General features: G+C 51.5%; 1 protein-coding gene across 1 annotated transcript in view; it reads left to right on the top strand.

Annotated features, from left to right (window-relative positions):
* The window catches only part of PRKN (parkin RBR E3 ubiquitin protein ligase), a gene marked incomplete at both ends in the record, with an annotated part of 1,062,452 nt that extends 1,055,643 nt beyond the window's left edge, over positions 1-6,809 (top strand). The window contains 2 exons of the mRNA XM_080700162.1: positions 3,256-3,373; positions 6,697-6,809. Of these exons, the coding sequence (XP_080556288.1) occupies positions 3,256-3,373; positions 6,697-6,809 (231 nt within the window). The remainder of the gene's footprint in view (positions 1-3,255; positions 3,374-6,696) is intronic.
* Positions 6,810-12,126: the final 5,317 nt, after the last annotated feature.

The raw sequence follows: 12,126 nt of genomic DNA, 5'->3' as shown, positions 1-12,126 counted from the left end.
GCTCGTGTGCCGGGGGCGCTCGTGTGCCAGGGCGTGCTCTGCAGGGACACTGGCTCGCCGGGTTCCAGCGTGTGCTAGAGGAGCTGGCCTGCTAGAGAAAGTGCGTCCGCACCTTCCAGCCGGCCTCTCTCGTGGCTCCCTCCGCTCGGCGAGGTTTTGGGGGACAGGAAGGGACATTCAGGGCCTTGGTGTCGTCCCAGTTCTCGGCGAGGTTTTGGGGACAGGAAGGGAGCATTCAGGGCCTTGGTCTCCCAGTTCTCTCGTGCAGATGCGCACAGAGCAGGGAGCCTGAGCCGCTGCAAAACGTCTCTGGCCACCAGGTGGCGCTACGTCCCTGGGGGAGATGCTGTGTTCCACAAGAAAAGATGAAATTCCCTTTCTTTTCTTTTCTTTCTTTCCTTTTTTTGTGTGTGGTAGTAAGTATTTGACGCAGGTAAATTCTATCTCTGAGCTGTACCCCCTGCCCTATTTTTTATTCTTTATTTTGAAACCGGGTCTCACTGAGTTGCAGAGGGCCTCGCTAAGTAGCTGAGGCTGTCCGCGAACCGCGATCCTCCGGTCTCAGCCTCCCAATGCTGGGATGACAAGTACGCACCCAGCCTGGCTAAAATACCATGTTGCTCAGCGGCCTTTTCCACACTTCTCAGTTCCTTCTTCTCCTCCTGCATCCTCTAGAATTTCTTTGGCTCCGTCTCTCAGTTCACAAAGCCTCTCTTTACTTGCATCCGGTTTGCTGCACAACTCATTGTCCGGGCCTCTAATTTTAATTATTAGTTGCTCATGCCCAGAAAAAAAGCGGACAAAGCAAAGAATTTTATTTCTTTTTCAGATCTTCCTGGTTAGTTATAACAGTCTGTCGTTCCGTTCTTACACTCGTCATACCTTCACTTAGCCCACCAACGCGTCAAGCACATGTGTTTTGAACTCTAGCTCTGACCCTCCCACAGCTGTCTCCCTAGCTGTTCTTATTCCAAAGTGTGGGACTTCTACCGCTTTCATCTACGGCGGCTAGTTTTCCCGTATATTTCATGAGTTTCTTACTTGTTATTGTTGTATTGTTGTTATTACTGAGGGTTGAACACAGGGGATTTTGACCTTTGCACTAGGCCCCCAGCCTTATTTTATTTATTTTTGAGCAGGGTCTCCCTAAGTTGTTGGGGCTGGCTGCGGAGGCTAGCCTTTAATGCGCAATCCTCCTGTTCCAACCTCCCAAGCGGTAGGATTATAGGCTTGCATCACCACGCCCATCTGAGTTTCTTACTTTTTATTATAATTTCAGGTTTCTTGGAATTTATTTATGAAAGTCCTTTGGGGTTTTTCTTTATAAAGTATATTTCTCCGTAGAAAATATTTTTGCTTCAGCCTGGTGGCGCACACTTGTAATCCCCGCACTTGGGAGGCGGAGACAGGAGGATCGCACAAGTTCGAAGCCAGCCGCGCTGGCTTAAGAGACCCTGTTTCCATATAAAAGTATAAAATAGGTTTGGGAGCGTAGCCCGGAGGTAGAAGGCCCCTGGCTTCCATCCCCAGTACCACCAAAAAGAAAGAAAAAGCAATGTTTCCAAAGTCACTCCCAGAGGGGAGCTGGACTTTGACCCCCGGCAGCTGGCTCCAGACCCAGTCCCAGCCTCCAGCTGTTACTGCGTCCCAAAGCCAGTTCCCCTGTCGTTCCCTTGTTCTTCCTCCTGTCCCTTCTGTGTCAACACTTGAAGTCCCCTCACTTCCCAGATGCAAGATCTGAAGGAAACAAGATATAAAGGTTAAAGGCAAAGACCCTGGGTTTGCACAAACCCTCCTTCTAACCAGTGTCAGGCCTCCGCTCAACTACGCTGATGCTGGAGCGCAGTGAACGCGCGCACACGCACTTCGCGTGCGCTGCAGCGTCTGATAACAGGTGCACGGCAGCACGGTCAGCGCCCGGCAGACGCTTAGGACAGCCTCGCAGAACAACAGGATCGAGGCTGCACGCCCATGAGCACAGGCACGTGCCGAGAACGCAGTGTCCGCACGCGCCCAGCGGGGTCCAGCACTGGCCCCGCAGTTGATATTTGAGCGTCTCACCTCTGGGAAGATGAGAAGATTCCCATCTTTAAGAATTCTCTGTACTTGCAAATCAAAACTACGCTGAGATTCCATCTAACCCCAGTCAGAGTGGCAAGCATAAAGAAATCAAATAACAACAAATGCTGGCGAGGATGTGGGGAAAGAGGAACTCTTTACACTGCTGGTGGGAATGCAAACTAGTTCAGCCACTATGGGGATCAGTGTGGAGATTCCTTAGAAAACTGGGAATAGATCCACCATACGATCCAGCCCTACCACTCCTGGGTATTTGTCCAAAGGGCTTGAAATCAGAGAACTATGTTAACACATGCATACCCATGTTCATAGCAGCACAATTCGTAATAGCCAAAATATGGAACCAACCCAGGTCTCCATCAACACATGAATGGATTGCAAAATTATGGGTGTCGCGTCCCTCGACCAGCGATTAAGACACGACACGAAGCTCTTCTTGCAAGCCGTTTATTCAGGATACTCGTAATAACGGAATGGCGAAGATCTGCCTCGCGCAGGGCATTATAAACATTAACTCCCCCAATCACTTCTTGCCACATCTCACTCACTCACTGGCTCACGCTCGTCAGGTCACCACCACGTCATGTGTTACGCAACCCTAGCCTCCAAATATGGAGTTGCTTCCTGCACAGCCATGTGCCTAATCAAGCTCAGAGGCAGGAAGCCGGCGCCATCTTTCAATGGCGGCTCACCACAATGGGAAATACACACAATGGAATTCTACTCAGCTATAAAGAAGAACAAAATCATGGCATTTGCAAGAAGATGGAAAGACCTGGAGAACATTATGTTAAGTGAGATCAGCCAAGCAAAGAAAGAGAAGGGACATCTTTCCTCTAATATGCTCAAGCTAGAGAGCATTGGGGATACAGAGGGACTCCAGATAATGGAGGGGAAAGCTCAGCAAAGCTAGAATGGAAGGGGAGGAGAGGAAGAAGGCTGAGGTTGATTAATGGAGGAGCTACATCCAAATATGCGTAAAAGTGTGAATATAGCATGGTCAACCTGGACACTCATTGTTGGGAGGGGGTTGGGGGAGAGGGCACCAAGCACAGTTTAAATGTATACCATTTATTTTCAATAAATACTCGAATTTCTGTACTCAAATTTCAAGGGGCCTAAACTTCAGTCCTAGTAATAAGACCTGAACATACATCCTTTGTCTCTATTGCTCAGGCCTACAGAGTGGATGAACGAGCCGCCGAGCAGGCTCGCTGGGAGGAGGCCTCCAGGGAGACCATCAAAAAGACCACCAAGCCCTGCCCTCGCTGCGGGGTGCCGGTGGAGAAGAACGGTGAGTGTGGCCCAGAGCCGGGCGTCCTGGGCTATTCCCGGTGGTAGCCGCTGGGGATCCTGGGAAGTTTGTTTTTGTTTGTTTGTTTGTTTGTTTGTTTGTTGCTGAGGATTGAGCCCGGAGGCATTCTGTCTCCAAACTGCACCCCCAGCCCTATTTTATTTCTAATTTGGAGACAGGGTCTTACTAGGTTGCTGAGCGCCTCGCGAAATTGCCGAGGCTGGCTGTGAACCCGTATCCTCCTGACTCAGCCTCCCAAGCACTGAGGTTACAGGCGTGCGCCACGACGCCCGGCTTCGGGAGCGCTTCACGGTGGAGCGGGCGCCTATCCATCCTGTGAAGCCATCCACGTACAGTTTGCAGCCCTGTTTCCCTCTGATTTCTTAATCTCCCAACTCCTCTAAAACTGACCTGGCTTCTTTAAAAGGAATTCTAAAAAGCTTCAATAAACTGGCTCACGCTTCTGGTGGGGATGACAATGGAGTGTCCTGTGCAGCTTCTGAGGGGATGAAACCCCCGGCCCTTGGTCTGGGGAGTAGGAATAGTCACTGAGTTCCCTTGAGTAATTTTGTCTGCTAATAGGGCTGGGGGTGTGGCTCAGAGATAGAACACCCCTGGGTTTGCTCCTTAGCAACACAGTAAGTAAATAAATACATAAATGTTTTTGCATGCCGGGATAATGCCGGCACTGTTACTGAGTTTCTGAAGGCCTCACTAAGTTATTGAGGCTGGCCTCAAACCTGCAATCCTCTGTCTCAGCCTCCCAAGTACTGCGATTTTACAGGTGTGCACTACCACGCCCTGCTACACAGAAATATTTAGTGAGCAAGTTTCATAGCTCATGGCTGTGTTCGGCAGACAATTAGCATTGATATGTGTGGGGCGGGAAGAAATATAGAAAGTAGGATCCAGGTATCGCGTGTGGTTGAGGGGGAGTGGCCAAGCCTTTCCTCCCTGGCCGCCCTACTGCTCCGATGGCCACGTTGCGTGGTGGTCATGTCGCCGTAGGCCACCAGCCCTGCAACATTATTTGATGTCAGCCGGTGGTCTGTGGGTAGGTCGTCCCTCTGACCAGCCCGTCCACAATGACCTTGATACCTCGCACCCCTCGGGGGTACCTGCTGCCTCCGCCGGGCTGTGTCCCCGAGCTTGCAGCGGCCTCCGCCAGTGCTCACAGAGCCTGTGGGAAGCACTTGCCGCCGTATGCGGCAGAGTCAGCAGCAGCAGCCCGAAGAAATGGAATGAAGAAATGTCATGAGTATAGTGAGCCGGCAAACGCGGGTCTTATTGGAAATTAATACAGCTCTTGTTAACAATCAAACAGGCTCAATCCCCATCACTCACTAAGTAGCTGCGGCTGGCCACAAACCTGCCATCCTCCCGTCTCAGCCTCCCAAGTACTGGATTACAAGATGCGCCACCACGCCCGGCTTTCCATTACAACCCTATAGCACCCCCATCGTCTATGCAGTCCACCCTGACCCAGCATGGCCGGGTGCATGGCCGCCTGAAGGCCACAGGCCTCTGCAGCGCGGGGCCTGACTGCCCCTCAGAGTATGCATGGAACCACGTGACATGAACGTCCTCTCTTCCAGTTTCCCTTCTTATTCTCCTATGCCATTACGATTCCAGTTTCCATAGTCAAACATGATTCGTAATTCAGCATTCTAGATACATTCTAGATACTTAGTTGCTGAGAACCTCACTAAGTAGGTGAGGCCGGCTTCGAACCTGCGCGATCCTCCTGTCTCCGCCTCCCAAGCGCTGGGATTACAAGCGTGCGCCACCACACCCGGCTTTTCTGGTTTTGTTTTTTTGGTTTTTTGGTTTTTGGTGGTACTGAGGATGGAACCCTTCTACCTCCAGGCTCCGGGCTACACTCCCAGACCTATTTTATATTTTATTTGGAAACAGGGTCTCTTAAGCCAGCGCGGCTGGCTTTGAACCTGCGTGATCCTCCTGTCTCCACCTCCCAACGCGGGTATTACGAGCGTGCGCCCGCACACCCTGCTTGTTGGGTTTTTTAGCGTTTTGTTGTTGTTGTTTTGTTTTTTGCAGAACTAGGGACTGAACCGAGGGACAGTCTACCTCTGAACTACATCCCCCGCCTATGTTTTATTTTTTATTTTGAAGCAGGGCGTCTCTAAGTTGTGAAGGGTCTCGCTAAGTAGCTGAGGCTGGCCCGCACCTGTGATCCTCCTGCCTCGGCCTCCCGAGTCCTAGGATTACAAGCGTGTGCCAACAAGCGCTGCTCTCGGTGCGCTTTTGAGGAGTAGAAATACACAGGACACCCAGCATCACTGGTTCTTTTCTTCCCTCTCATTGTAAGTAAAATGTTGAGCAGCATTAAGGGCTTATTTCCTATTAAAAGTAACATACTGCCCTAATTCTTATTTCAAGAACTTGGGAGGCTGAGACAGGAGGATTGTAGGTTCGAGGCCAGTCTCGGAAACTTAGTGAGTCCCTCAGCAACTTAACAAGACTGTGTTTCAAAATAAAAAATAAGCCTGGCATGGTGCTGCACACTTGTAAGCCTAGCACTTAGGAGGCTTAGATAGGAGAATTACAGGTTGGGAGCCAGCCTCAGAAAGTTAGTGAGGCCTTCTGCAAAATAAAATAATAAAATAGGGGTGGGGGTGTAGCTTGGAGATAGAATGCCCTGAGTCCCCTCCTAAATACCTAAATAAATGAATACATACGTACATTTTTAAAAAAATAGGACTGGAGGTATACCTCAGAGGTAGAATGCCCCTGGGTTCTATCCCCAGAGTACCACAAAAAAAAAGAAAAAAAGAAATGGTGGAATTAATCATACTCATAATTTAATATCACATATTTAATTAAGACATGTATTATTGCATTTAAAATATTAGATTTGATTTATATTTAAATTTGTTTGAGAATGGACATGAAATACTTATCTCTAAATCAAGAGAAGCAGGTAAATTCAGGTTCAGTAAAAAAAAATGGGTTTTGAAGCCAAGTGTGACGGTGCACCCCTGCACTCCCAATACCTGGGAGGCTGAGACAGGAGGATCTCAGGCTCGAGGCCAGCCTCAGCAAATTTCAAAACAAAAAATAAAATAGTGTAACACAGAGGTAGTGTGCCCCTGGGTTCAATCCTCAATGCAGGAAGGAAGAAAGGAAGGGAGGGAGGGTTGGGGAGGAATGAGGCTCTTTTAGTTTGCTTCTTAACGCATGGCCTGACCGTAGAGCCGCCCTCTGTGCTGATTTTCTGGCCTGGTTCTGCTCCGCTCTGCCTTGCTCGTGACTGTTTCCTTCGGGACCTCTCGAGTCCTCACCCGTGTCCTTGTCGCCCACAGGAGGCTGCATGCACATGAAGTGTCCACAGCCCCAGTGCAGGCTGGAGTGGTGCTGGAACTGCGGCTGCGAGTGGAACCGCGCCTGCATGGGCGACCACTGGTTCGACGTGTAGCGGGCGCAGCCGGGCCGGCGGGAGCGTGCGGTGTGTGCCCGCTGGCTACTTCTCCTCTCCCCCAACCCCTCCGTGCATGCACACGCACACACACGCACACGCACACAGACACACACAAACATGGGCTTTGAGGCCTTTCCACCGTCACAAGAGCCAAGTGACGGAAGACGCTCCGGATCTCTTTCGCACTGCCGGGAAAACCCTCGGCGCGGGTCCCGAGCAGCAAGCAGCATTTTTGTGCCTCTGGGGCCTGCGGACGTCAGAGCACAGGTTAAGGGCAGCCCGTGTTCTGCCCGGATCGTCAGCCTCGCGTGGGTTCAAGCAGGCTGGACGGCACGTGAGGATTTCTCAGGTTTAGTTCTCTCCTCTCTCCCTTTAGCAAGCGCTGTGCAGAAGCCACCCGCCAGGGCCAGGAGCTCCGGGGACAGTTGCCGGTGGTTCTCTACGAGATTATCTGCTGCGGAGTCCCAGCATCTATTTGTGGCTTTCGGTTCAAAGGTTTTACTTAATATTTCAGAAAGCATTGAGCCCCAGAAGAGCCCAGGCAGTAGTCAGAAATGTGTTTATTTTCCAAGAATTCTATCTTTATGAATTGGGCCGATGAAATATCAACTATGCGCCAATCGCCTGTCAATCCAGTGAGAAGTTCTGAAAGCCAATTTGAATGTTGAATGTTGAAATTACAGGGGAGGAAGCGACGCCTAATGTACTTTCGTTCCGCTTAATTATCTGTGACTTTAGAAAGAAGTCGTTTTTCTGAAAATATTACAAAATCTATAATTTGATTTTAAGTATTCATTCTGCAGCTTGGAAATAGAGCCCGTGCGTTTGGGTTCCCTGCAAATTTAATGGATAAAGTCTACGAGGAGCCATTTTTGAAAACCATTACGCGAGGGCAATCGGTGTGAACGAAAGGGAGGTTACTAAAGAGCCTTTAAAGAAGGGGCATCTCCAGAACCGTCCAGATGCGGAGGGGCCTGGCCTCCCCGGGACCACAGCGTGTGTACCCACGCTCTCCCCCAGGCGCAGTCCCCGGGGCCCCTCCGTACCATCGGGTCCCTGCTCCTCACAGGACGGCGAGCTCGCGCTACGCTCTCGCTCAGGCTGGCGTGCGTCGCAGTGTTGATCAGATTCCCAACTTTTTTGTTTATTTTGAGGGATTTGCAATACATCGAAAAGACTTAGTGCAGAACTAGCATGAGCCGCGCTGTCTACTGCAGGGTGCAGAAGAGAACGCGCAAGCACGGCCGCGGTTCTCTTGACCCCCAAAGAGGGAGGCCCCGAGTGTGACTGAGGCCACACAGGTCTCCCCTTCTGGATTTCCAGAGCTGGAGGTTGCAAACCCGCAACCTGGCTTCTTTGAGATGTACTGCCTCGAGTCCCCGCTGCTGGCGACCTCAGAAACGCTCTAGGTCACCTCTCAAGGGCATCTGTCCTTCCTGCCCTGACTGCACCAGCGAATCCGCTTCTTGCAGCCATCCAGGGAGCATCCTGCAATCTGACCTCCTGAGGTGCTCGGGTGAGACAGGGCTCCCTGGTACCCACATCGTCGTGAGCAGCCTGGGTCGGCCTCGCTGTGTTAGAAAAGCAGCTGGTCCGGCGTGCGCCATGGCCGCCGGGCCTGTGTCCAGAGCCTCAGGTCAGACACAAACGACGGAGGCCAGTGTGGCGTGAGGGAAAGCGGGCCACCGGCGAGCGCCCACGTGTCCCAGGGCCTCCGGGTGGGCAGAGCTGCATCCTGACCCAGCGTCTGGATGTCGACACTGACAGTCCAGCCACCGCGGCTCCTTGCGTGATGCGGGGTGCAGATCGGGGCAGCTCTGTCCCGTGTGCCGCGGTGCGTCTCGTCCGTAGCTTTTTCCTTGTGCTGTTTTCACGATTACCTCCTTCCGAATCTGCATGGTGTGTTGGGTTTGCGAAGCCGGAGAGAGGTTTGCTGCTGTTGAGTTTCAGGTCCTCTAGAAGTTCCTGGGGCAGCTCAGCTGCCCAGCCTGGTCCCTTTCCTTCCTGGCGATGGTCTCTTTCCCTCTCTCCCTCCCTCCTCCTTCCCTTTCTTCCCTCCTTCCTTCCTTTCTTCCTTTCTTTTCCTTGAATAGAATGGTGATTCTTAAAAAAGGAACAACCACTATATGAATGAACATGAATCACAAACAGTATTATCGGAACATGCACACTGTCATAAAATAAGACTGTATCAAAAGAATGCAAATAAAATGTCTGCAGAAGAATATTTTTCTCTGAAATGTGTTAAGAAATATCTGATGTCTAAAGCTGCGCTCAAATTGTCAATAAAAGCATCAAAAGACCTTTTGAGTCTGTTTTGAGGGTGTTTTCAGCAGTCACTGGAGCCTTGCAAGGAAAGCTCAGGCAATACGAGGAGATGGCCCTTTCTATCTGCATTCCCAGCTCCAGGTGAGCTCTGATCACTTCTCCTTTTTAAATTAGGGTATCAAAATTCAAAGGGGGTATCCAAAGTATCAGCACTCATTCAGAAATCTAACAGTCATTTTCTTGCCTTATTAGCCACCTTGTCTGAAGAAATGTTTCAAAGAGTCTGGAGCCCAGTATGGTGGCACATACTTGCAATCCCATACTTGGGAGGCTGAAACATGAGGATCACAGGTTCAAAGCCAGCCTCGGCAACTCAGCGAGGCTCTCAGAAGCCTAGTGAGACCCTGTTTTCAACTAAGAAATAAAATTGGGCCGGGCACAGTGGTTTAGAAGTCAAATGCCCCTAGGTCCAATCCCTAGTACCAAAAAGAAGAGAGAGAGGAGAGAGAGAGAGAGAGAGAGAGAGAGAGAGAGAGAGAGAGAGAGAGAGGAGAAGAGGAGAAAGAAAAAGGAAGGAAGGAAGGAGAAAGAGAAAGACATCGGGGCAAGGCCTTCCTTAAGGACTGCCTCTTCTCTCTCTCTCTCTCTCTCTCTCTCTCTCTCTCTATCTCTCTCTCTCTCTCTCTCTCTCTCCTTCTTTGTTGGGGGTTGGTGACTCTGCTCTGCTTAGTCTGGTATTGGACCCTGCATTTTCTCAGGCACCTGCTGTGGTCGCAGGTGGCTTATCTCACAACCGCCCTGATGGAGAGTCTGGAAGAGAAGGTCCCTGGAGAGCTCCAGGCATCAGGAAGCACAGGAGGGGGCAGGGGGCAGCCCAGCGGTGATCCAGCAAGGAGCAGCAGAAAAGGGGGTGAGTGTGTGAGCCCCGGCACTGGGCGGGAACCCCGACCGCACTATCCAACTGTGTGCAAACTGAGTTCAAAACCAGCTTTCACCTCCTAGGGTTACTGTGAAGATTAATTAAACTAATTAATTCCAGCACACAGGAAGTACCTGCAGTTGTTCACTGTTACTAATAAACGAACAGGTCACCGGGGACGACAGAACAGTGAGCAAACCACATAACTAATGCCGAGAAATTCAGATGCCAGGCCTGCCCGTGCGTTCCGTTCAGGGGTGCGGCGATCTCACGTGAGGGCAGGTGACCGCGCTGGGTTCGGCTGTGTTGGATCATCTCCCGCGCACGCCCCGAAGCTGCCCTCGAGGCTAAGTCGCCCTGCGTTTGTGAGCTGCGAGGCTGTGCCTGCTGTGGGTGTCCAGGGCGTAAATGAGAGAGTTGGTATTCTGAGCAGAAATGAATAAGCAGGGTTGTGAAATGCATATGTGAACAGAAGCAACAGAACATGAGCGAGAGCAGCCATCGCTGCGGGGAGGCTAATGTACGCGAGCATCCCTGCACCTCTACCGGCCACGTCTGATGGCGTCGAGAATACCAATTTTGGGCTTTTGGGGGGAAAAAAAAATAGGGCTGGAGGTGTAGCTCAGATGTAGAATGCCCCTAAGTTCCATCCCCAGTACCAAATAAAAAAGGGGGGGGGGGTATGGTGGAGCACACCTGTAATCCCAGTACTTGGAAGGCAGGAACAGGAGGATCACAGGTTTGAGTGCGTCTCAGCAATGTAGTAAGACTCTCAGTAACCTAGCAAGACCCTGTTTAAAATAAAAATAAAAGGGCTGGGGATATTATTTGGAGGTAGGATGCCCCTGGGTTCCATCCCCAGTACCAAAAAAAAATTTTTTAATAAAATAATAGCGTGATTTGGGGCAAAGGGGAATGGGTTGGTGGCGATGTTCACCAGTAACCAGGCACCAAGGGCCTCGTGGTGGCCAGCACCCTTGGGCTAAAGTGGCCCCTTGCCACCTGGCAACCTGCTTCTGTGAGATTTCACCAGGGCCTCCCACAAGCAGGTCCAACCCAGAGGCTGACAGCTCCAGTACAGACACTTCCCAAAGAGTTCATCCCACAGAGCCGGATCCAGGAGAACCACGCAAGTCCCCCGATGCCCCCGAGGGGCTGTCTCGTGGCAGCAGGGACTCCCTAAACCCTGCACTGCCCCCACCGGCGTTACCGGCTGTGTTCCCAGGACCATTCCTCTCGCAGGCGCTCAGATGTCCCGATTCCACAGGTGCTCTGAGGATGTGCTGCACGGAGTCTGCGCTCTCGCCTGTTTTCCTGCGGTGGGCTCGGGTTGGCCCCAGGTTTGGCCCGCTCCTCCCACACAGTGCTCCGCTCCCCATAGACCTCTCCCAGCTGTCATCTCCCCACGGAAGCCTTCCCGGTTGACTCCTCCCAAGGCTCTGTCCCCATCCACCATGCTCCCAGGCACAGAAGCAAATCCTACATCGTATCCTCATGGGGCTTTGCTTTCTGTCCCTCGGGAATGTGAGGTCCCCGAGGAAAGCTGGAGGCTGTATTTATTGATTTCATGGGTGATTCAAGGCTTGTCAACAATCATCAGCTCGGACACTCCTGCTTCCCCTTAAGTCTGGGCACAGCCCCCACACACTGCGGGATTGTAGAGTTACACCCTGGTCCAGCGGAGCCACCAAGTGCCACTGTATCAGCTATTCCTAGAAAAAACTGCCAGTGTTCCCTCAGGTGGGGCAATTGGAAGGTTACTACTGTGTACTTTGTTTTCTTCTCTTCCTTCTTCCTGTCCTAGGTGACATTTTTCTTGGGATCCTTGGATCCAAACATCCAGGAGCTCCAGTGGTGCCCTCTGGTCGGTAACCCTGCGCGATGCACCGTCAGCGGCATCTCCCACCCGGCCGTGGCCTCATCAGCCCATCACAGGAATCCTGTGCTGAGCAGCTGACGGAGGCTCCTCTGGAAGACAGACATTTTTGGTCTCCGTGATTTGGCATTCATTCTGTCTTTTAACCCATCTCGGCGGCGACGATGGGTCTCTTAGCTGGCTTGGCAGTAGCTGCCTTCTCGAGGAGGAATGGGACACAGCCCCCCAGAAGGTTTTTATTTTCCCTCTGA

This window comes from Muscardinus avellanarius (genome assembly GCF_963383645.1).
Source record: "Muscardinus avellanarius genome assembly, chromosome: 8".
Taxonomy (NCBI): Eukaryota; Metazoa; Chordata; class Mammalia; order Rodentia; family Gliridae; genus Muscardinus; species Muscardinus avellanarius.
This window is presented reverse-complemented; position numbering and strand designations above follow the sequence as displayed.